General features: G+C 46.2%; 1 protein-coding gene across 3 annotated transcripts; it reads right to left on the bottom strand.

Moving 5' to 3' along the window:
* Positions 1-377: 377 nt before the first annotated feature.
* SNX8 (sorting nexin 8) lies at positions 378-21,593 on the bottom strand. Of its 3 annotated transcripts, XM_072349482.1 has the most exons (12): positions 21,465-21,544; positions 20,630-20,711; positions 13,767-13,957; positions 12,320-12,437; positions 9,901-10,022; positions 9,292-9,372; positions 8,195-8,355; positions 7,660-7,792; positions 6,527-6,595; positions 5,564-5,713; positions 5,039-5,188; positions 378-4,666 (listed from the first exon to the last, which is right to left on the bottom strand). In XM_072349482.1, exons 2-12 carry the CDS (start codon positions 20,661-20,663, stop codon positions 4,553-4,555), a joined length of 1,323 nt encoding a protein of 440 aa, XP_072205583.1. In that variant the 5' UTR covers positions 20,664-20,711; positions 21,465-21,544; the 3' UTR covers positions 378-4,552. The 3 variants fall into 3 exon arrangements, with proteins under 3 accessions (XP_072205583.1, XP_072205582.1, XP_072205581.1); XM_072349481.1 differs by lacking the exon at positions 20,630-20,711 and having other exon boundaries at positions 21,465-21,593; XM_072349480.1 differs by lacking the exon at positions 20,630-20,711 and having other exon boundaries at positions 21,459-21,522.
* Between the last annotated feature and the right edge of the window lie 2,546 nt (positions 21,594-24,139).

The following is a 24,139-nucleotide window of genomic DNA, read 5'->3' as shown; positions in this document are numbered from 1 at the left end:
GATTCAGCATCACTGCCCACGAGGAAGGGAGGCTTGGTCAGTGCTGTGAGAGCCCTTGGAGAAGCTCAGGTCAGGTTCCCTTCCAGATTCTCCAGCTAAAGTTTTGCATCAGTCTGTACAAGCCAATAAAACAACTCCTGAGGCAGATGTCCTGGTTGAGCCCTGCTTTCAGCCCTGGAGCTCCTGCTGTCAAGGTGGCTATACAGACCCCCTTATACAGAAATATGCTGAACGCAATCCCACCTTCCAGCAGCTCTGAGCTGCAAAGCATGGTGCACCCATGCTTGCAGGCTGTGCTGCCTGCCTGCAGGCTACGAGCTGACAGCCCTTAGCCCAACTCAGCACGGTGGACAGTGAAACAGACATCACGCTGCTGGAAATGGCACATAGGGAACTTTATAGAAGGTCGTGTGGTTTCTTTGAACATTTTTATAAACACGTAACAGAATCTTGGAATGTCAGAGCAGATCTGTAAACATTTCCAGTCTACCAGCTGCAGTAATGGGTCTTTAATTCCTGCCTTTGGGTAAAGTGCTTCATACATAAGGCTATCTGAGCAAAGCAAAGATGCAGGATATTCCAGGCAGGCAAAGTTCATACCCTCTGAACAAGATGGTTTCTTCTCATCCCTTCCCTGCAATTCTGAATCCCTCATGTCACACAAAAACATCCTCCTCCATCTGCTCCATCAGCCACGGCTCAAACTTAAAGAGCTATTTATCTTAACCTCTTATTTTTTCTTTTGTGCTGCGTAATGACTTATCCTCAAAGCTTTTGATACACACCTGTGGTTCTGACATGCAGGATGAGTTTCTGGCTGTTCTGTTTCAGAGAATTGCTTGAGGCAAGGAAGGGAGAGAAAGTCAGCACAAAGGTTAGGCTGTTAGTAATGGGATGTGAAGCCTTACTGCATGGTGGCAGCTGCCACCTCTTATGTTATCCCAATTTATTTCCTGGTGGAAACCACAAATCAGGAGCGAACAGATTTCTTTCTCTTGCTCTGGGAATGTGGATAAGAAAAGAACAAGCACAGCTCAGGTCTGCACTTGCATTTATTATCCCCCGTTCTACAGTCAGTTCAATCCTTTTCTGAAGATGCTTTCACCAGCACTGAGTTTTTGCTCATGACAAAGAGCAGTGACTAGCGCTTGTGCTGGTGGGGAGACTGCTGACATCCCCAGCCAGTAGTTTGTCTTCTAGGAGTAGCAGAAAGTGGAGATGGTGAATTAGTCTGTTATAAATGCCAGGAACTGCACCCCGTGTGATCAGAGTAGAAGTGTAAAAGGACGGGAATGCAGCAAGGCACTGTCGGAAACGTTATAAAGAGCAGCTTTCAAAGAAGAGGGGAAGAAGAAGAGAAGCAAAGATCAAGGTTGTATTGTAAATCTCGTCAGTTGGAAGGCTTTTCAACACACAATATTGGTCAAAAAGCCTGTGTAGTGCCAGTCACAGAGCAGAGGTGACCTTAGGAGTGACAAAAACATAGCCCTTCTGATAAGACATTTTTCCAGGTCCCTGCTGTTTACTACCCTGATACCTCCATGATATTTGAGACACAGACAAAAAGACTGGAGGCCTTTTCTGTCATTGTTATTTTAAACACAAGAGAGTCACCGCAGCACTACACAGCTTCCATTTGAGAAGGCACGTTAACTCTTTGGTGTAACATCTTACAGGAGCAGCAGTACTTCGATAGGCAGCACATGCTCTTCAGTTAGTTTTATGGTTTGCTCAGTGCTCATCACAATCTACTCAGCTACAGCAATGGAACCAGCAAGTGAAGTCCTGCTCTCACCCTTGTAGACAGTCAAAGTTTGCTGCAGTAGACAGCGGCACAGAGGCAGCTAGTTCTGTCCCCTGCACGTTGTAACTAGGGTAGATAGAGAACTGAAGACAACTCAATTGATTCCCTGCTGCATTCCTCTAGAGCAAGGACACGGTCTGACATCTCTCAGCAGGACCGAAACAGTAAAGAAATCCCTCAGCTACTGCAGTAAATATGACGCTGCTGTTGGCACACCGGTCAGTTTCCCAAAGTGAAGGTTTGAAAATGAAGGGTTGTATGAAACTCTGGACAGGAGCTTGATAGTTCAGAATGAAATGAACTCAGAGTGCCGTTAGCTGTACCAGCTCTGAGGACACCAGCCTTTTGTTTTCAAAACAGGAGGTGAAGAAAGTAAAAAAAACAACCAAAAAATCCAACAACAGCAAAACAAGAAAATCCCACCCCAAAACTGCTGTCCTGAAAGAGGCAACAGCTGCCAATGTAATATAGAGTGTTTGCTCAAGTAACATAATTCCAGTTTCTTTAGAGGTTGTGCAGTCTGCGCATACAGACAGCACTCCGTACATCTGAATTAGAGGACTCTTGCTTGGAAGAACAGCAAACTCCATCCTTTTCGTGGGCTTTTCTTATTGTTTGTTTTTAAATCTGAAACTACACTTTCCTTTTCCCCCCTAACTGAGAAGTGCAAAGTTTCATTGCCAAGTACGAGCTCACGGGGCACAGCCCAGTCAGACCAGATCTTCCTCTATTTGACTGCTCACCGCTTCAACAAAGCTTAACAAAGGAAGATGGGTACTAAGACTAAACAAGTCCCTGTCTGTACCCAGCCAGCATCTTCTAAAGGCAGCAGGAATGCAGAGCATTTAAGAACATGGTTGAATGTTGCTTCTTTAACACTTGCTGTGTTCCCAGTCACAACAAGCTCCAGCAAGGGAGAGGGAAAAGAATTCAAACAAACCCTGCATGCCCCTTCTGTGCCATTCTTGAGATGATGCCTTGTTTGCTATTTTACTGTGGAAACATTTCCCTCCCCACCCGGTTTCACTCTGGTTTGCACACAGAATCTCTTCTACATCACTTTGGAAATCTTTGGGAGAGATCTGTCACAGCCGTTTGCAGTTAGTGGACCAGGGCAGTACATGGGAGGAAGGACTCAGAAGAGAGTTAACATTTCAGTTGCTATAAAAAGCTCTTGATAGTGCATTCTGAACAAGGTTGTTAAACAAGACACCCTACACACTCCTTAAGGCCCAACACCCCTAAACTTCACCCACAGAAGGTGCACTTTCCCCTCATACCAGGGGGAAATGAGGGTATGAAACTGGGCAAGTAGCTTATTATTTTGCTCTTGAAGAATCTAACCCATATTTTCTACCTGGTTGAGGAAGATTTCACGTTGCATTTAATTTTCTAAATAAAAGATACACACACACACACAAAAAAAGCCTTTTGTGATGGGAAGATTTAAATCTATTTCCTGCTACTGAGGAAGTTCCCCAAAGGGAAAATACTGTAACAGTTCCAGTTTAACAGTGAGCACTCACCCTTGATAATGTGCTTCCTTTCTACCAAGAGAAGAGAACAGTAAGCAGCCAAGCAACAAGCTCCCCTTTGGCAGCTCACTTGGTCCCACAGAAGATAGATTCAGGGGAGCCCTGATCACGTTGAGTTTTGTTGTATACATTTACAGTGTCTTCACTTATCACTTTCCCTAGAATTCCCCCTACAGTAACATGACACACAAGTTCTCTTCCCCTACCATCTGCCTCAAGAGGGAAAGTCACTGGAGACACAAAGTGAGACACGGAGAATAATTAATCCCTTTATCACTATCAGGTATCATCCTGAACACCCCAGTACTGAGGGCTGTGCTATTTCTAGAGAGAAAGAGCTGTCACTGACATTGCCTTCTCTCCACACGCTTGCAGTGCTACCCAGAGCTGGAGAAGACAACTGCAGCAATACTTGATAAATACTGATCTCTGCTAATCTGTTTTATCAGCTCTGTGATCTCTGCTAATCCATTTTATCAGCACTGTGTCCCAGCCTACAAGCGTGATAGGGTCCTTCATTTCGTACTGGACCAGAGGAAAGGCCAGCCATGGGGTCACAGCTCTCCCACAGTCCTAAACAGCGACTCAGCAGGTGGATGTCAGCACCTCCAGGAGAAATTAAACATGCTCTGCTGTAGCTGTCCAGCTTGGATAACACAGAAGGATTACAGTTAAGGAGCGTCTCATTCAATTACATTCCCATTCGTGCCAGGCAAACTCCTCTAGGTTTCTCAACCCAGACATCTTCGGCCCCAGACTGAATCAGACAAGCAAGTCCCCAGGCCACCCTGCAACCATGAACTGAATCAACACTGACACACACCGTGCTGAGCCTCCATGGGAAAACCGTGTGCTACAGCAGTGCTGTCCTGCACCCAACCAGGTTAGTGAACCTGGACACTTAGAACAAAATGCAGAGGCATCGGCAGTAACACTGCAGCACCTACTGCACCATGCCACATCCTGACCCCACAAAGTCCGTCTGCAAGATAACAAAACTCAGCTCTGCCCTAGAGCATTCCAAAATAAAGAGTGTCTTTTATCTGTATGTTCTGCCCCACATCCAGTCTGTCTAAATCAGAGAGCAGCTCAAAGCAGCAGTATTTAAAAAGAAAAAAAAAAAGCTGTTTGGAGGATTCATTCTAACATCTGGAGGTAGAGGTCCAACCCCTCCCTTGATTGCACTTCTTGCTCATGGTAGGTGCTCGGAGTATTAATTGGAAAAGAAGTTCCCATCTGGAGGTGACAATGGTGGAGTTGGCATACTGCTAGATCCCACAAAGAGGCAGCTCAGCTTCGGCTTCAATTCGTTCCAAACTTTACTCATCTGCGAGTAGAAAAGAGGACAGAAGCAGGAGAACGAGGTAAGGAAGGAACTCACCACTCTGTATTTTAGCAGCAGTTTCAAGATACCCAACAGCACAGCACAAGTTTGATAGAGCACTTTGGAGAAGTCCAGCATACCCAGGCCATCTCTTTTAGATGATGCTACAATGACTGAGCACAAATCTTTCTTTAGAAGGGTTACAGGCTAGCCTTGATCCTCAGCCCCTTATTGAAAATACCTTAGGTGACTTATTAGAAAGTGATGAAAGATCCCATCTGGATTGGGGATTAGAGGAGGCAGTCCCATTAGGGAAAACAAGTTCAAAATTTTCGTTCTTGTTTTGGGAAAAAGAGCATAGGTCAAAAAACTCACCTCTTTGTGACCCTGGATCTGGGAATTGACAAAGGCCCCCAAGATATGAGATGTGAGAGGCAGATAGATATGGATGAGCTGTGTCTCCTGATGCAGGCAATACAAAGAGAAGTAATTCCGAAGCTCCATGGTTAGGATGGCGTTTTCTTGCTGAAAGAGAAGGAATTCAGTGAAACACAGTGCCAGGAAGTAGGTGCCAAGGAGATCCGTTTGCAGCAGAGAAAACAGTATTCCTCACCAACTAGCAACTCAAACACAACAGGAACTTAAAAAGGCAGTGCCTGGACTCACGTGATATGACAGCAACTGCACTTTCCATCACACAGAATATTGCCTTCCTCAACTCCTGCAAATGTCATGTTGCCAGAGAACCAGTAATAAGTACCGAGGAAAACAAACGTGTTATCCTTGCAGCACAGCAGGTAGCTCAAATTACTCAAATATCAACTACCCTTCGAGGCTAATGGCTCTTTGCAGATATGACTGAGCTGTACCACTCTCTGCTTCCCCATGCATCTGCAATACCTCCACAATTCGAGATTCCAGTTGCTCCACTGATTCTGGTTCTTTGTTCTGCACGGTGGCACTCATCATCTGCCTCTTCATCATGCTGTACTTATGCAATGCTCGCTGGTGCTTGTGCAGTACCCCCTTCTCATGTCTTTCACACAGGTCCTTTATAGAGGAAAAGCAGCAAATAAAAAGCAGGTACTGAGTGGAAGCAGGGCATGGTGCTAAGGGATAGTGAGCAGGCAGGCCAAGTACACCAGAAACACAAAGACATGGTCAGGCTTTATATTATCTCTATGCTGCAGATTTTTTTTCCTTTCTTCTTAAGAGGGTAAAATTGTTAGCTAAGAATTCAAGAAACAGAAGTGCCACTTAAGCTCGGTGGCACAGGTCCAAGCAATCTAACATCACTTTGGCCAACATCTTGGATCTTATCAGACCACTTATCTTCCATGACCTTCTCAATATTAAGTGCTGGCAATTAACTGCAGTAATTGCTTCCCAGCGCCTTTCTATTTCAGTCTGAGCATGGGAACGTCAGGAGAGGCTGCCAAGTACAGTTTCATTAGGTGCTTCTAAAAGAAGTGCCTTTGACTGAGAGATCAATATTGAAAACAATTCCTTTGTTTGTAGCTGACCTCATGAATTGTCTCCGCTGACAAAACAGTAGCCATCTCATTCAGTTTTGAATGAGTCAAATCCAGAAAAAGGTCGTCTGATCCATGCAATTCAAGCAGTCGTTTCTGAATTCCTCCCAGATGTGTTTGCCATTTGGCAACATCTCATCACAAGGATAGCTGATCAGTAAGGCTGTGCAGCTAACTAAGGCTAACCAGCCACTCCCATCCCTCTGCCACATGCCCGCTGTGCCTCCAAGTCACCCTCCCAGACACTTTTCCATCTCACTGGCCTCACACCCTCTGAAGAGCACAAGTTTGCTCTAAACAACTTTCTCACTGGCAGAACAACAAAGCTCACTTTATAGGACTGGAGTAAATCCAGGAAAAGGTTCAGCTTCTCCACCACATCATTCTCTTCCTGTTTACCCTAGAAAACAAGGAAAAAGTACATTTTACGTCAGCCTGGCAAGAACCAACATCACAGTTGTTCAAATCCTTACCCCATGCAGGCCCCCCACAGTACTCTCTAGGGCATAGCAGCACTTACACAACTGCATCAAAAATCTTTGAGACGTAATGGTAGCACTCAGCCTTCAGCATGCAGAACAAAAACCTGAACTGGAGTGAGCACAGCAATTCCAACTGACTGATCTCAGTAACCAGAGCTGTTTGTTCCCCAGCGCTGTGTGCCAGGCCCTTCAGCTCTCTCAGCCTCCAAATTTGTTTTCGTAGACTCCTCTAATTTTTGGCTTCCCTTCTTACAAGATACCTAATCCATTACATCTATAAATACCTGCACATTTCCCATAATAGTTCATGCATCAGAAAGCATAAATAAGATGCCAAGCTAAGTGTGACAACTTTGTTTTTTTCCTTTTACTAAATACTGCCTTTTCATCCCATATCAGTAGAGCTCTCTAGAGAGAGAGGAAAAAAAGCTGGTCTGACGGAGCTATAAAAGCACACTGAATGCTCATTTTAACACAATGAGATGAGAAGACAAAACTATTACTTTTGCTTTCCAGACTGTCACAATCTCGCATCGTTCTCTCATTATCACACTGCACATTCGCACAGGGCACCGCTGTCTGAATGAGTCCCGTGTACTGCCTAAGTAACACGAATGTCAACATTTGATTCAGAAATTCCAGGTTCTCTGCAGCAGGTAAATAACACAGCACAAAGGCCTCTAGGACAGCTCAGTACAGCAAGACAACTGAACCTGTCCAATAACCACCTAAAAGGAAGAAAGAAAGAAGGCCTTTCCCTCCTTTCCTTTTCCCCGTTATATTCTTTCCCCATTCAAACAGTCCATATCTTTCATTCACACCTGAACATGCTGGTGGCTGACGATGCAAGCTTGGATTAAATCCTTCCTTTTAACTTTTTAAATGTCTGTGCCTGTAGAGCTCACGATTCAAGATGAAACATAAGGCAGCAATGCACCTTCCTCATTATACAAAAAGGAACACACATAAAAAATGAACTCACCTGCTGCACAGCCTTATCTGCCAGAAGTGCAAATTCAACAGACAGACCCTTCAAGGCCTGTTTCAAAGTCCCCCATGTGCTGTTATTCAAAGCAGCCCAGGAAGGAAGAGGTGTAGTGTCTGAGCCCAAAGCACTAGGAGAACAGAATTAATCATTAAGTTTAGGAAACAAACTCCATTTGGTAGATGCACGAGTTTACAGAAAACAGTTCAGAATTTCAGAGAGCTCACAGTGCAGAGGTACTACTGCACAGTCACTACTGCAGTCACAGACACATTGCCCAGTACACACTGGAAGAAGAGACAATAATAACCAGTACCCAAGTGTTAAAGTATTGCTACTTATTTCTGTTGGTCTATGGAATGCAAGCACAGGATTTATTATTTTTCAGTTGGGAAGACTTGATCATGACATACAGCATGCATTCAAACACACATTCTTACTAGACTGCTTGCAAGTAAATCTCACAACAGTTTCAGTTCCAAAGCAACAGCAGAAGTGTTGACAAGAGCAAATCTTCTTTCACCCAACCTACCTTAGTTCCTTTCCAAATATGAGAAGATCTGAGGCGTTATCAATGGCTCGAGATGCTATCCTCTCCGCACGGTCCCGGAGCTTGTAGAAGCTGTTATAAATATTCCGGATGAGCTCCCTGCTGGCAGCAAATTGGGCCTGTATGTCAGCTGGGAGGAAGTCCTGAGGAAACACAAGGAAGGTTACTAGTGGATACATTAGAGGCATATTCATGTATCACAACTGTAGGTGCACCATACAGTTAGGAAAGAGACAAACTTCTCTGGCGCTCTCTCCCTCCATACTGTGACAGCTTTGGAGAGATCAGTTTTGTAATTTAGATATACATGTCAGATGTCACACAAACACCCCCAGATCTCGGAGGCAGAAAGAGGTTCAAATACAGGTACAGACACCAAAACCCACAACTTTACTACACAGTCAGAGAAGGAATTGGGAGGTTTCCAGTTCACGAGTTCTGATCAGAAACTACTAATAGCTGCCAGCACTGCTATGGTGAGCACGTACTGAGAGTTCAAGTAAGTTCTTACTGACCCGTGCATCACCAGTAAGAGCCTCAATTAAGCTCCAATTGCAAAACCTTCTGCTGCCAGTACAGGAACCTGAACAGCCACTTCAAAATTGCTCAATGAGCAGCGAATGTACGCTTAAAGGCCACCTCAGCACTAAACAGTGGGATAAAGAGATGAGTGCACAACTTCCACCTGACTTCCCTAAAGCAATCCAAATTACTCTCCCACAGTGAGAAAGACAGAACGATGACTTGAACACCAGAAGACATCAGTTGAGATATTAGCTCTTAAATCATGTGGTCTGGTCATTTGTTTCCTATGCAAATAAAAGCATTCACTAAGAATCAGGTTGTGAGCAGGATTTGTCATCTTGTGTTCATGAACCAGCACTTAGGTAGGAATATCAGGTCTACAGGCTCTAATCTTTATTTCTGTTTCCTAAGAAATTAAGAGTTTAAAAGTCCAAATCTGGAAATAGCTCTCTCCTGCCAAAGAACTCTGTCACCAAACAAACGCCAGAACTGATCCACGTGGAAAAAAGACATTTAAATCAGCATTAAATGAGGTAAGAAATAATCATACACACCTTGGCTTGCGTGGCCAATCTGCAGATCAGAAATTCATCTCCCACTCCCTGGACCAACTCTCTTAGTTTATTCTGTACATCCTAAAGAAGACACAGGTTTTCACATTCATTTGATTCTAAGGAAAGCCAGCCCGCACAGGACTCACATTGTAATAGTAAGGCACAACTTATCAGACTGAGCTTTATTCTGGAGAGGTTTAGCTGAAGGGGAATTGCCCTAAGTGTTCTCCTAAGAACAGTTACCATTTGCAAAAAAAAAATGCATTCTTGGCATCAAATGAACTTACATTTCACTACAGAAATATCATAGAATTATCACAGAATTATAGAATGGCTTATGTTGGAAGGGACCTTAAGGATCATCAAATCCCCCATCGTCAGCAGGGCCACCAGCAGCCAGATCTGGTACCAGACCAGGCTGCCCAGGGCCCCATCCAACCTGGCCTTGAACACCTCCAGGGATGGAGCATATACAGCCTCTCTGGTTGAGAGAAAATGTTCCTCATCACAGGGAGCAACAATGTGTAGGTCAAAAACAACTCTGAACTCTGCCCAGGAGAGCAGTGACAGGAAGGTGTGCAAACTCAGTTATCACCAACAAATACTCACTGAGCCACTGAATGACAGAAAGAGCTTCAAGAGCACATCTTCTGAGAAGGGGGGATGTCGAGCCACCAGGTTTATAAAGCGCTTCAGAGCTCTCCTCCTTGATTCTATGAATTCTCGATCAGCTACAGGAAGGAACACCAAATTTCTATTAATAGAGTACAAAATTATGGTTGCTCAGAAAAAGAAAATACTCCATCCAATACTCTCCTCATACTTATAAACCTTGCCAAAGCACTTGCAGAAAACCAAAGAATGGTGACTGACACTGTCAGCTATCTAAAACACATTTTTGGACTGACAACCAGGACAACTATTCCCTCAACTGGTACTTCATATCTTAATGAACCATCCTGCACACATGTTAATCTGTTTATTTCCACAGGACAGGTCAAGTAAGCAGGTTAAACAACTGAGTCTAAGGCCAGGAACCTCTACTTATAAAGAAAGGGTTGGATTTATAAAGCTGCTTTGCCAGTATCTGCACTTATCTTTTCCCATGATACTGAAAGTGCCCTGAAAAACCTGCATTTCAACCTTCAGTACATCCACCCAAAGGCCTTCCTTGTCCTGGAAGAAGTTCAGCTCATCTTCCTTCTCAAAACAGGAAGGGTTTCAATCTGGTGGTAGTGCAGTAATGCAGCACATCAGAGATCCTACTGCCTTTGCAGGAAAGATGAAAAAAAATTGAACCAAAATAAATCTGAAGGAAAAGAAAGTAACAAAGACTGAAATTAAGGGAATTATACAGACAAGTGGGTACCTAAAATTTATACATGACAACATTTTCATGCCACAAAAGTTGGGAGTTTGCAGGCAGTCTCTATAATCACCTTTACTATGGTGTTACCCATCAGGTGATTTTTCAGTCATTAGGGCTGCATATCTTGATTGCGCTTTGTTCATTCTTTTGCCTACACAAAGTTCCCAGAAATCACCTGCTCCCCATATCACCTGCCTTAATCTGCTGCTATCCTCCAAAACGAGCAAAGCAGACCATCAATCTTTATTTGTCTGACAGAAAAGCAACCATCATGAAGGAAGGAGTGTAACTTGGTACAGCAGTACACTAATCATACAGCTTTGCTCTTCAGGCTCTGAGACTAAGGAATATGACAGAGACTCACAGCTCCACTGATCTGTGAAATATCGCATTCAGCAACTCCATTTATCAGCCCACTAACACACTCAGAACCAAGAACTACTCATCCCATTTCCTTTTTCCTATATATAGTTTATTTAATACTTCTTACACAGCTTTTCTATGTTAAAATCACTGGATTAAATGCAAACATTACTTTCTGCCTTAAACCTTTGGACTACATCAGGACTGTTCTAGTACCATTTGTTCCCCAACGGTGCTATCAGATTTCTTTTAAGACATCTCACATGTATGATAAGAAACACACCAGTCAACACAAATATCAGTGCATCAGAACTGCTAGGAAATAAGAACAGACAACTTCTATATATTGGAAACATCTTTCAAGCATCTTCACTAAGACAGATCAGAAAGGTCACTTTGCTTATAGGTGTTACATGAAGCAGAATTCCTGGAAGTCCCAGCACTAAATCAGGCCAACTTCAAAGATTAGTTTACACATCCTCCAAAGAAAGATCTTCACGGTTGGCACTACATTGTAAAGTACAACCATTGGAAGTTCCCAATAGTGTTATTTTGTTCTGGCTCACTACAAACCCATTTACCAGCTCCTTTTTACTGTAGCAATACACGGAATCCTCGACTAAAATAAATTATTTACTGTAAAGTATTAAACTTAGAAGTATGGGCAGGAGACAAGGCAGCAAAAAGCTCAGACTTCCACAGATAAAGCAAAAAAAAAAACCCAACAAGATAGGATTTTATACAGTTATGCACCATCTTAAATCACAGAATTGTAGGGGTTGGAAGGGACCTCTAGAGATCATGGAGTCCAAGCCCCAAATAACCCTAGATAACTCCGTGACAGAGAAGTTTAAAAATGGTGCCTACAGAAAATGTTTGAGAAGGATCTTTGATGTGCCTTCTGTCTTGGGTTACTTCATTGGTTTCTAACAGCTACAGCATATTTGAGTGAAACGACACCAACTCCAGCCTTCATTTTTAGTTACCTTAAGCAGACTGACAAGCTCCCTTTTATAACAGGCAAAAAAAAATAAATAAGGAGGGAAATGGTCACTTCAAGGCACTTGGTTAATCTGTAAGAAAGACACCCTTTTGTAGGTAAGCTCAAAGCATGATTAATATTGCTGTAAGGCTTCTGTGTGAGGGAACACTACAACACCCAGCATCCTGCTGAAGCTGTTCACTTAACATCACTGTGCTGCTGGTCCTGAACTCTTTCAATTATTTATTTTCAGTGATCTCATCTTGATCACACTCAGACTGTGACTTCCAGACAAAACAAAGACCCAAGGTTACCTCCCAGCATCCTCTTTGGTGGAAGTGATGGCACCATACGATATGGGAACTTCTGCAGAAGCATCTCATGGAACACCACAAAATCATTATACCGCCTATAGACTGAGCATTTGAATCTCTGCAACAGAGGAAGAGAGAAATAACTTCCAATCAATCCATAGGTTGGACAATCAGCAGCACTTCCACGGCTTCCTGACATAAGCTGCAGAAAGGAAAGGAATATTTACATCCAGAGAGCACAGAAATGAAATATTCCTCATTCCTTGGGGCTTGTGGTTGGAAGGTGGTAGAAAATACTGCTCACCCGCTGGAACAGCTTGTAAGAAGGACTATACACAACTCTACGTTTTCTCACCACTTTTGCTTTGCACATCACCCACCACTGACAATGGCACTATGCATTTCCAGAAGTAAGGAGGCAGATAACTGGAGCACAGTGGGTACAGCCCCAGGGGCCTCCCTGTCTGATTTGAAATCTGATGCTGATTTACACTGCAGATCCTTGATGGAGATCAAGGGCAAGTTATTCTACTTTCTTCAGAAGCATCTACAGCTAGAACTGAGAGGGATGACAGCAACTGAAATTCAGAACCCAGAGAGACCAGCAGGGTTCTTCAGACCACTGTCTTGCAGTCTTGGGCAAAAAACAGAGTCCTCAAGAGCCCACAGAATCATTCATTCTGTTTGCTATTTCCCCTCCATACAACAATCTCTGATGATCTTTCAGACATTAATCTAAAGCCATAAACATCACCACAAATAAGTGATGCCAAATATGTACAAAAGCTCAACTGTTGTACAGTAACTGTTTTTTTTGGTGGCCTAGGACATGCAAATTGCTCACAGACTACTTTGAACAGATTTCTTTGTTGAAAAAAGCCACCCAATCTACTGGAGAGCTATTTCACTCTCCATTCCATATAAAGGAAGAGATGCATTAAGTTCAGTCTTTGCCAACCCCACGAGCGGAACCTACAGGTCAGGATTAGGACAAGTAAACTGGAAACGGCCCTGACTCTGCGGAAGGATTGTCAGTAACTTTTCTGTTTATTAAAGATTTCAGTTTAGCACTGCCAATATTATTTCTTCACAAGTTCTAAACAGCCTGAAACACAGAATAATGGAATCATTGATCGTTCAGTGTTATACATCTGCTTTTGCACAGAGCTCATGTTGCAGGTGTGCCTGGTTAGCCAGTAACCTGAATACTACCCGGTGACTTTGCAAAACAGCTGACGATGCATCAAACCTCAGCTAGAAGACGTGCCACACTGCAGAAGCACTTGTCAAGAAAGCATAAGCCCAGTGCATGTAAATCCACCCACCTGGCCTACTCAAACCAGCATCATCCCATAGAGAAACTCAAGACAGAACTTTGCCAAAAGCAAGTGCACAGAGATTCCTTGGAAGACGCATTCACACTGAAAGCAGTGCTTGTTCATGTTACCTTGCTGGAAACTTCATATTCCACATGTTTCAGAAAAAGGCCCTTCTTTTCAGGTATAAGCTCCACCTGCACGCTATCCTTGCTCAATAGCTCTTGCAGGGTGTGGGGAAGCAGCAGTGGATTTCCCGGGGGTGCCTGCATTAGGAATTGTTCTGGTTCCCGCGGTTCATTCACTGGAGGCTTTGCAAAATCTGAAAGACAAAAAGGGATAAAACAGTCCAACTGATCTTGAGACGATACAGCAAAAGGAGACTTAATATACCCTGTTCTCTCTCTCAGAGCTCCCACAGTGGTGCAACACCACCAGAAGAGCACTCAAGCCACTCCTCCCCCAGGAGGCTATGCTACTTCCCACACGTTCGTTCGAGACATCAGTACCTCCCTCTCCACTACACGCTACACCCAGAAGCACCACCAATTATATCGAGTCAGGAAGCCATCTCTACTGAGCAGCAGAATCACAGGCCAAATTCATGCCGTGATTCAGCTCGGAGGCCTGTGTTTCCTGTCTGTCCAGCTCCCACCACAGCAGGATCTGCCAAAAATGAATCAAGCCCTGGCTCAGCACTTTTGGATCCTGCCTAGAACAAATCGTGGAAGTAAAGAAAATGTGTTATTTTACTACTCTGCAGAAAGTTGTTGCATTCATTTCACATGGCATTACAAAGGAAAGAGACACTTTGTTTGACACGGCTATATTAAATTGTATGACAGGGTGCTGGAGAGTGCATGATTTACAGTCGTTTACTATGTCAGTATGTTTAAGTTCAATAGCAGCAGGAAACAGATCCTAGCAATGTTTATCAACCCCAGAGTTCCTCTATCTCAGCAAGCTCAGGCAGAATCCTACAAACGTACAGACTGTATTGCTTGTAGATAAAGCCATCCTGTTTGGGTCTTATTTTGTCAAGTTTTGTTTTGTTTTCCCCACACACTGAATTCAGCCACAGCTGGACAGCTTTGGTCAGAGGGATCCCATCTAATTCACAGCAAGATGCAAAAGGGAAAAAAAGATGGCCACGGGCAAGAGACTGCACCAAAGGGGAAAGGAGGATGATTAGGAGCGCTCTCTTATTTCTGAATGACCAAACTGAAGCCCACTCTCTGAATCTGACTTCATAACTATAAGTTACATGACTGCAAAGAAAGCTCACATTGTTCTGCAAAGCAAGTTGTTTTTTTGTTTGTTTTTTTCCCATTTACACATAAGAGAAGGTGGAAAAATGTGGATTTAACCCTGGAATCTATTCAACCCACACCTGAGTTCTGCTCTCCAGCCTGGAACAGATGAGCTGCTTCCTCTCCAAATATGTCTGTCTAACAGAGACATGGTGAGCAAACTCTTTTACAAAGCAAGTTGAATCCACTAATGAAGAAATGCTTAAAGCTGTGGAGTATTAACCACCCCTCCCCTCCTTGCAAGTGTGTAGAAGTTGCAGCCCTTTTTAAACACATCTAAAATGTTGACAACACAGTAACTACAGAAACAAGAATCTTCCCTGCAAGCTTTGATACATAGTTGAAAAGGTTGGAATCTGCCTCAGAGGTTCCTTCAGGAGGATACAGATTCATAACCTCAACTTGAAAGCCCTGACTTTCTCCTAACTTTTCCCACCTGCTCCTCCATGTGCTCAAGGCCCTGGAAAAATGGAGAACGCAGGCAACCTCCAACTCCTCAGACGAGCAGCTTCAGTCTTTGTTCTGTAGAAGGGCTCAAGGAAACCAACCCAAACCCAGGACGAATGACCTTATCCCACACGTCTTGCCAAGCTTCAGGTTCATGCTAACATGACTCAGAGAAGCAAGTCTTAACACCTCTGCTTTAATTGAATAATCACCTGTTAACTCCACCTACAAAGAGCTCCTAAAAGTTCCAGCTAACTGCCAGAAAACTGTTGTAAAAATACAAACTAATTCAAGCTGATATGGGACTCTGCTGGATAAAGCGTGAATGCATCCATACTACTTTTCAAACAGATGCTGAACTGAGAAGGAAAAGAGGAAATATCAGGACACGGAGAGTAAAGCAAATTATTTCCTAGCATAGCAGAACCCTCCCACTTAATATCTGATGGTGCTGCAGGGTATCAACAACCATGCTATCAAGAGGAAGCAGCAAAAACATGCACAGAGAGCACTGTGGAAAGCACAAGGCAGCCTTGCTCCTGGAGCAACGGTTCTCCGGCTGCGTGCCCTCGTAATTTGTGGTTTGAATTGCTGATTCACATGACTGAAATGCAATGTGACGCAGGAAGTTTGGTTATTTCTGCCATGCAGGCACACATGCTTAAACAGAATTCCACAGTCCTGTGTTGCTCAACCACTGGCTCACATTTCAGGGAAAGTCACAGCAAACCAATCTCCCAAAGAGTAGCTGGTCCAAACACAACCCACCTGCTTCTGAGATCTGCACCAACACAACACTCCTGCTGCCTACCAGGCCACTCTGCTTGCCTTTCATTGCCCTGCCAGCCAGCTGACAGCTGGGATTCTGTGGCACCAACTGCACCCTGATCAGGGAGCTCAGCACCAGCTGATGAGCTAATACAGCCCCAGAGGGAACACATCTGGAGCACGAGAAAGGACTTACAGAGGAAATACTGAAGGCTTCATGTCTATCCATAAGTCCCTGGATCTGCTGCAGGACTCAAACTGTGCACCACCTGATGTTGTGAAGGACTCCCACTTTCACTGCAGTGACAACAGCAGAGTGAACCCCACACAGAGATCAAGACGCAACATTCCTTCACTTGAAAGACTTTGCCAAGTTATTCCCTAAATCCGTGTTCTAAAACTCATCTACAGGAAATACCTTTATCAGCAGCTCACACATCCGGCTCTTCCCAAAACATTCTGTAGCTTCTCAACATCCCACCTTGTCTAAATCATACAAAACAGATAACCGTACAGACTGAGTAATTACACTTATTAATTAATAACATGCCTTCCACATTAACAAGACAGCTAGCCAGTGTGAACGTGCACCCTCAAACACTGGTCTGAGAACACGGCGGTTACTTTGGAGCTGTTAACTTGTTCCAGAGAACACCACTCCAGTGTTAACATTAACCCTGCAAAACAACACACTGCAACCATTCAGCAGCCCGTCCTTTGCCCTGCTTACTGAAGAGTCAATTCAGAAACAGCCTGGAGAGTCCTGGCCAGAAATGGTGGATAATACAGGCTAGGAATGGTGGATAATAGCACGAACTCATTGGTATGAGCTCCTGCATTCAAGCAATAAAAGGATTTACACGCACTGTAACAAAACACTTAATGCTTCCCATCACGCACTCTGCTGGAGAACAGCTAATTTTGAAACGCTCCCTTTCATCTCAGATCATCATCTAGCAAAGATCATATACATAGAGCTGTAAATGAATGCAGAAATGAGGTAGGAAACGGTACCCTGGAACACAGTGAAGCAGATAAAATGAAATAAGCTCTTTGTGCAAGCTGCCTCTTGGCCACAGCAGAGCTTTTCAATCTGCTGTCAATAAGACACAGGGAAGCAGCCTGCGGTAACTGAAAACAATTTGCTATCAAAGTTAGAAGGCATATGCACATGCACACATATACAAACAGGCAGAGAGCAAAGAGACAAGAAGTAGAAGCTTAAAGAAGCATTTAAAGCACAGCCTAGTTTTTGTTTGCTTCTGAAAGAACTGCAATAACTGCTGCCCTGTAGACCAGGGCTGAAAGGACACGGGGAAGAACCAAAATGGAAAGCTGTGCCCCTCCATGCTATGCATTTCAAGCTCCAGTCAGCACCCAGAGCTCACCACTCCATCCCACACCAGCAACCTCCAACCCACCCTGCCCATCTCCCCTCCCTGTTTGAGTGGAGGCTTCTCTCTGGATTGCAGCTGCCTTCCACACGTTGCTCTTTATCACACTCAGGTGCTAATCCAGTCAATGTATGCACCATACTTAAGTATAAGGTGCCATAGAATCACTGGTTGCATGTGTAGCAGACTGACTGCAAGGAGAACGGAATGTGAAAAGGAGGAATCCCTTCAGGAAAAGTAACTGCTTCCCTGCCATTATCACAGCCATGGCCCCAGGGGCAAAAGGTACCAGCTCCTGGAAACAGAGCCCAAGCAGGGTGTATTTCTGTGTGCTGACACCTCACGTTTCCCCCTGGCAAAAATGCAGGCTCCACCACGAGCTCCCGGGCAAGGCACACTTCAAACTGCTATCGCACACCAGCACTTCCCTTCTGCCTTCTCACCAGAAGCCCCAGGAGCCATGGAAATGCCTTTCCCCTGGCTGTGCCCAACACATTCCTCTCTGTTCTGAGAATTCCCTTTCTGTGTCCATCCCAGCCCCTCCGAGAGCACACACTGCCACTACAGCATCAGCTGCCTTCCTTTTTATTTTTTATAGTGCTTACACAAGCTGAAATCCCCCGAAGACTAAAAAAAGAATAAACAGAAGTTCTAGGGAAAGAAAAAAACAAACCCACACACAACAAATGCACCTTTCTTCTTAAGGCTTCTTTTTAAGACTGAGACAACTGTACACAACTCGGTTGTTTCTGTATTTCAAAGGAACTTCAGACCACATCTTTCTTATTTGGAAAGGAAAAAGCTGAAAGAATCAGCCTACTTTACCCAACGAAAATGATCCACAGATCTGGAGGTACAAGGAAAGTTTCACTCTGGTTAACAGATGGTGCAGCTGCAGACCAAGTTTGGTTGTAAATCCATGCTGCCCGGTGCCAAAACAAGGCAAGATAATACCAAAAACGAGACGTAGGAACACAGGCTCCAACATTCTGTTTTCCTCCTTAAACTCTCCAGCTCCTGCACTCTGGATATCAAACACGTGCACTGTGCTGGCTGCTCTGGGCTGTTTTTTCCTCTGTTTTGAGGGCTTGGGAGCAGCTCTGTTGTTTGGTGGTTGGTTTCTGTTTGATTCCCCAACTGAACTTCAAATTACTGCTTGGGATTTGGTGCAAGAAAAGCAGCAGTGTAACAGCTCAAAACTATTCAAGCAAGGTTACCTAAGCTTCATTTAACAATTTTTAAGTGCTAACGTTTCCGCATTTCCCCTACAGCCATAGGTTAATAACTGCTTATCACATACTACAGCAGGAGGAAAAAAGAAGAGAAAAAAAACAGCAAGATATCTCCTTCCAATATCACAGATTAAATCTGTATGCCAGAACAGAGAACAAGCTTGGAGCCTTGTGCCCTGCTCTTGTAACCATGCTGTTAGATCAAGTGATTAATTAAGTAATTTCCCAGTCTGGGAACACAAGGAACACATTTCATCTCCAAGTCAGACATGCAGCCACAGAGTGGGATGGAGCTACACACGTGGAAGAAGTAACAGGATTAGGGGGGAAATCCATTGAGGAATTTTCACATAGACTACAGAGATAAGCCAACCCCTGGCTTGGACAGCCCTCAGCTCCCAGTAGAGGACTAAACTTCCCTCCTTATTTACACCCAGCTCTAACAAAGAGGGTGGAAGTGTGAAAATTAAGACCCAGTTAACAAGAACACGTGCAAACGTTCTGCAGGAATCAGCTTTCAGGAAGCCATGAGCCATTGCTACATCCCATACAAATTCACACACCAGTCAGTCACAGGGGCAGTTTATCTTAACTATAAAACTGCCAAGTTCCCACAAATACCTCGATCAAAAGAAGATACCTTCTGCTTCGCAAAACTCAATCCATGTACTTAAGCATTGTGCCACTCCAGTCTCTGGATGGTCTTTTTACACTTTTTTCTCTATTTTTAACAAGCTCATTCATTGTGTTAAAACACTCCCATTCTTTCATACCAACTCCCCATCTCACTGCCACATCACCCTCCATCGCTCTGTGCCAACCCACTACAACTTGGTGACTCTAAGGGAAAACAGAGCAGTTACACTCAAACTCTTCCACCTGCAGTGGGTGCTGCATTCCCCACCAAGCCTTGGTGCAGCTGCACACACAGCTGAAGATCTACCATCGGAATAAAAGGGGCAGCCCCCCATCCCAGCCAGCACACCCACACGAGCTCTCTGCAGTCACTGCAAAACAGACTCAAAAGGGAGCAAGAGCCAAAAAAAAGAGTATTTTACAAGATCAATACAACCAACTCAGCAGAAATGATTTCACATATTGGTGTATAACCAAGAAATATTCAGAGTAGTGTGGTTAGGCTGGGATCTACAGATCATACAGCGAGAAAGATTATCATGTTGGAAAAGGCTCATTGTAAATAAATGAAGATGCTCACCCGTGTCCTGGGCTCACAGAAAAACTCCAAAAGGAACAATCTGCAGAAAGTGATCTTTCCTCAGGGCTGTCAGCCCCTGAATGGGGTCTAGGAGTGACACAGCCAGGCTCCAGCCCTTCCGATCACACAGCTGAATTGCCTTCACCTGTGCTTCCAGGGCTGACTCAGCACTCGCCTCAGGTGATCAATCAGAGCTTCAGGCCGTGATTCAACAGTCCCCATACAATTAGCCATTAGCTTTTTGTTTCTTCTTTTTTATTGTTTCACAATACTTTTAATCCTGCAAATTAGATAATTTGCATGCCCCGGTCCTGCCAGAACACACACTGACAAGCTGCTGCTCCCTGAAGAAGTTTAGCATGGGTGTTGGCTTCCCGAGATCTCCGATCCCAAACCAGAACACTACAAATTAAACAGATCCCTCCTTTCACAGCATATTCCTCTTCCACTATAGCCATCAATTACTCGCTCCGTGTCCGCAATATAACCTTTTTCCAAAGAAAGCCACACTTTCTAAGGCAGAGCGAAGCAGTTCGGCAGTAGTGCTGCTGCTGCAGCCGATCAGAGCAGAACCACCACCTCACCCAGCCGAGCTCCAGGAGCAGATGCCGAACCGCAGGGACGTACCTGAGGGAGCTCTCTCTTTGACACAGTAGGACATTTTTTCCACAAAGGCTGCTGCTCAATGTCCCAATATCTTACATCAGCCCTGGACGGAAATATTCCAAAATAACGTATTGATTTATGAACGTGCGATGTGCGCCAGGAGCACCAGAGGCCCATCAACAGAATCCTCAGAGGGGTTCCCGCTTCAATTCCAACCACACCACCTGCACACTCACTCGTAGCCCTTCCTTCCAGAGCACAGAAACAAAAATCACTCAAAGCACGGCAAGTGCCGGTCGGAAACTGCCGCCGCTCCAGCAGCGCTCCGGAGAAGCGCCGCGCTCTATCGTCTCCCAGCTCCCCGTGCCCGGGATCGGCCCCGCGATGGGCGCAGCGCCCACCTTACGGCTTCGGGCAGGGTACGAGGCGAAAGAAAGTCACCGCGGCGCCTCTGGAAGCGCCCGGCCGCGAGGCTCCCGGTGAGGCGGCGCCCCACGTTGCTCCGCTCCCCACCCGCGCCAGAAGGGCTCAATTAAACACGGCACTCCGGACCGGGCCGCCTCCCACCGCCCCAGCGAGCGCTTCTCCGCCCCGGGCCGAGCGGGACGCGGCTCCGCTGCGCCCATTGCGCGTTCCCTACACGCGGACCGAACCAACGGCGGGTACTGCCGAGAGAACCCCGCCGGTACCGGGTCCGGCCGAGCGGCCGCCGCCCTGGGGAGAGAAGGGGAAGGCGGCCGCGTTTTACCTCAGCTTTTAGCGGAGACAGCAGCCCTGACCGCCCCCCCTCAAACCGGCAGCACTCAGGGAAGAGCCCCGCGGCGCTGGCCGCTGCCGCCCCATACCGTACCCGTACCTGTGCCGACACCCGCGCTGCCTGCGGGCGGGTCGCCGTCCATCGCGGCCGCAGTCATGTGAGGCCGCGGCCCGGCGGGCGCCCTCCCCTTCCTCCTCAGCGCCCGCCTGTCAGCGCGGGCGGGGCCGGGCCGGGCCGGGAGGGGGCGGCGGGGGCGTGTGGCGGCGCAGTGCCGGAGTCCTTCAGGTTGGAGGAGGACTGTGAGGGCTGCAGCGCCCGCTAACCGAGCGCCACAACGCCTGGCTCCGCTGCGCCTCCGTGGCGGTGTCCGCTTAGAACCGCTCTGCCTGAGAGTGATTTTCCCCTGCTATCCAACCTGAGCCTCTCCGGGCACGACTTGAGGCCGTCGTTTCCCGTCCTATCAGAGAGGTTCCTTTTGTGTCGGACATGGTTAAAAGCTTTGGGATTCCACACCCCTACCTCTGGTTGCACTCCTGTCTTCAGTGTAAGTGAACCAACGTTGGCAGTGTGGGGGTTCATGGGTGTAACACGGCCCTGGTAATGGCCGTGCTTCACAGCTGCTGGCAGGCGAGATATACCAACACAACACTGGGTATTTTCTTCCATGGAATTCCCCTTTCACGCAGTGTTTCATTCCTGCCGCCATCTGGTCGTGCCCTTCAGATGGTCCCTGCCCTGAATATATCTTATGAAGGATTTAGATACTTACAAAATATTACTGAAGAGAAATTACTTGGTTTTTCCCCCTAAAGGAAAAGACATGAATGATTGGACTGATTCTGTTTCCTTCTGGGATCCCCACAAGTGCGGGTGCAGGCTGGATCTGTGTGTAAAACCAAAACAGCGTGGCATTATTTAAGCTGAGAGGCCCTTCAACTGGTGTTGGTACAGCAGAGTTCTGCATGCTCAGTACTTCTGGAAACTGAGCACTGCATCACTTTTTGCCTATATACCATTTTTGTTGAGAAAATGAATGGAGGAACCAACGTGTTCCTGTGTAACTGCGGGTCTCTGATGGGTCTGTGCTTCAGCTAATAGCATAACTACTTAGGACTACCTGAGGCCCCAGCCCTGCAGTGGGTCGTTCATGGCCTATCAGTATTAGATCCAATTCCATACACTTCATAAAGAGCTTGATCACTCCTTTAGAATTCAGGTTAGGAATCACTGTTCCATCGTTCTCAGATCACCTGCACGCAGTAAAACACACAAAGCATTTCTGCTTTGACAGCTGTGTTACAAGAAGACGTTCCTGATGGACTTCTTACCCCGAATTTCCCACCGATTAGGACTTTTGTGTGTGCAATCTTTGCAGGAGCAAACTCCGTCTGTCAGCAAAAATCTCTACTTTACAAGCTGTTCCACTCGCCCTTGGATTGCTGAATAAGCAGCGGAAGGCAAAGAGTAACAGCACGATAGCAGCACAGGAACTGAAGGGGACTTTCACTAGAAGAAAGGAAATGGAAGGAAGGAAGGAAGGAAGGAAGAGAAGAGAAATCAAAACTTGCTGTAAAGTAAGAGAAAGTGCAAACAGATGACAGGGAAAAAAAGACCCAGCATTTAAATTTGCTGATAGCTTGTAAACAGAAAGAAAGGTCATATAGGAAATCTGCCTATCCCAGCAATGCAGGCAACTGTGAGGAGCTGCGAAAGCCGAGTCACAAAAGCGCTATTGGAAAAGCCGTGTAATCGTGAGGATCCAGCCGGTGCTGTGGATTGCAGCACAGCACGTCCTACCTGGGAAAATAAAACGTGCTTGGAGAGGCAGCTGCTTTTCCTTTACTTTCATGCACCAGTGCTGCTGAAAACCAACGAGTCTCAGTCCGGCCCAGCGCCGTGACATAGCGGGCAAAGCGGCCGCGCTGGGCCAGTCATCGTTTCCATTCATAAACGCCGCCCGCGGCTTCAAGAGGGATCTGACGCTCACAGCACCCGGCTGAACCCGAATGGAGCTCGGGTGGCACCTTGTGGCTGCCCGATAAATCACAAAACGAGGTTTTCCGACCGGCTTTTGATTAAATCTTCCTCAAGAACTGCTCTGATCTTTTTTCCCTCTAAAGCCATCGCTTAAACCTGGCGGCATCAAAGAAAAGCCCTGTGTTCTCTGTGGCAGTTTGTGGATGTATCAACGCATACGCTTGAACGTATTTTTGCATCGGTCTGAAAGTGTCCTTAGCAGAAAGTGATGGTTTAATGGACACAGAGCTCAGCTCTCGGAGCTGGCCGTGCACGCACAGCCCACGGGCAGCTTAATCCAACCGGCCATGCCGGCCCAGCTCCCTCCGGACCGGCCGCGGTGCGATGTATCAGCCGGGCCGGGCCCACGCGGCGCCTGGCGTGGCTCCGGCCGAGCAGCAGCGCCCCTCCCTCACGAGCTTTGGTAGCGCCCGCGCTCGCCCCGCCGCCTTTGGGCGAGCTCATGGCGGGAGATCCGCGGGGGGGAAGGCGGCAAGTTCCGCTGTGTTCTGCTGTCGCCTCCTGCCCGCTGCCGGACGTGGGGATGGCCTGAGGTGCCGGCAGCGCACGGAGGGTTCGGTCGCCGCCCGCCCAGTTGACGCGTTCCGCTTCTGGCCTCCCGCGAAATGGTTCGGCCCAACCCCACCTCAGCGGAGGAGCAGGAGCCGCCATGTTGGGCTCAACCACGGAGCAGCGGAGCAGGGGGAGCCGCAGCCGCGAGGGCTCGGAAAGGACGGACGGCGCTGCTGGGCGAGCGA

This window comes from Excalfactoria chinensis, chromosome 14 (genome assembly GCF_039878825.1).
Source record: "Excalfactoria chinensis isolate bCotChi1 chromosome 14, bCotChi1.hap2, whole genome shotgun sequence".
Lineage (NCBI taxonomy): Eukaryota > Metazoa > Chordata > Aves > Galliformes > Phasianidae > Excalfactoria > Excalfactoria chinensis.
Note: the sequence above shows the minus strand (reverse complement) of the source record. Positions and strands in the feature narration are given on the sequence as shown.

What these genes read in the sequence shown, in the direction of transcription:
- SNX8 (XM_072349480.1), bottom strand. Translation starts at nt 21,522, where the DNA reads ATGACTGCGGCCGCGATGGACGGCGACCCGCCCGCAGGCAGCGCGGGT. An exon ending in GGGTGTCGGCACAGGTACGG is followed by an intron (nt 13,958 to 21,458) that starts GTACGGTATGGG and finishes TTTGTCTTTCAG; the next exon opens with ATTTTGCAAAGCCTCCAGTG. An exon ending in AGATCCAGGGTCACAAAGAG is followed by an intron (nt 4,667 to 5,038) that starts GTGAGTTTTTTG and finishes TTCTACTCGCAG; the next exon opens with ATGAGTAAAGTTTGGAACGA.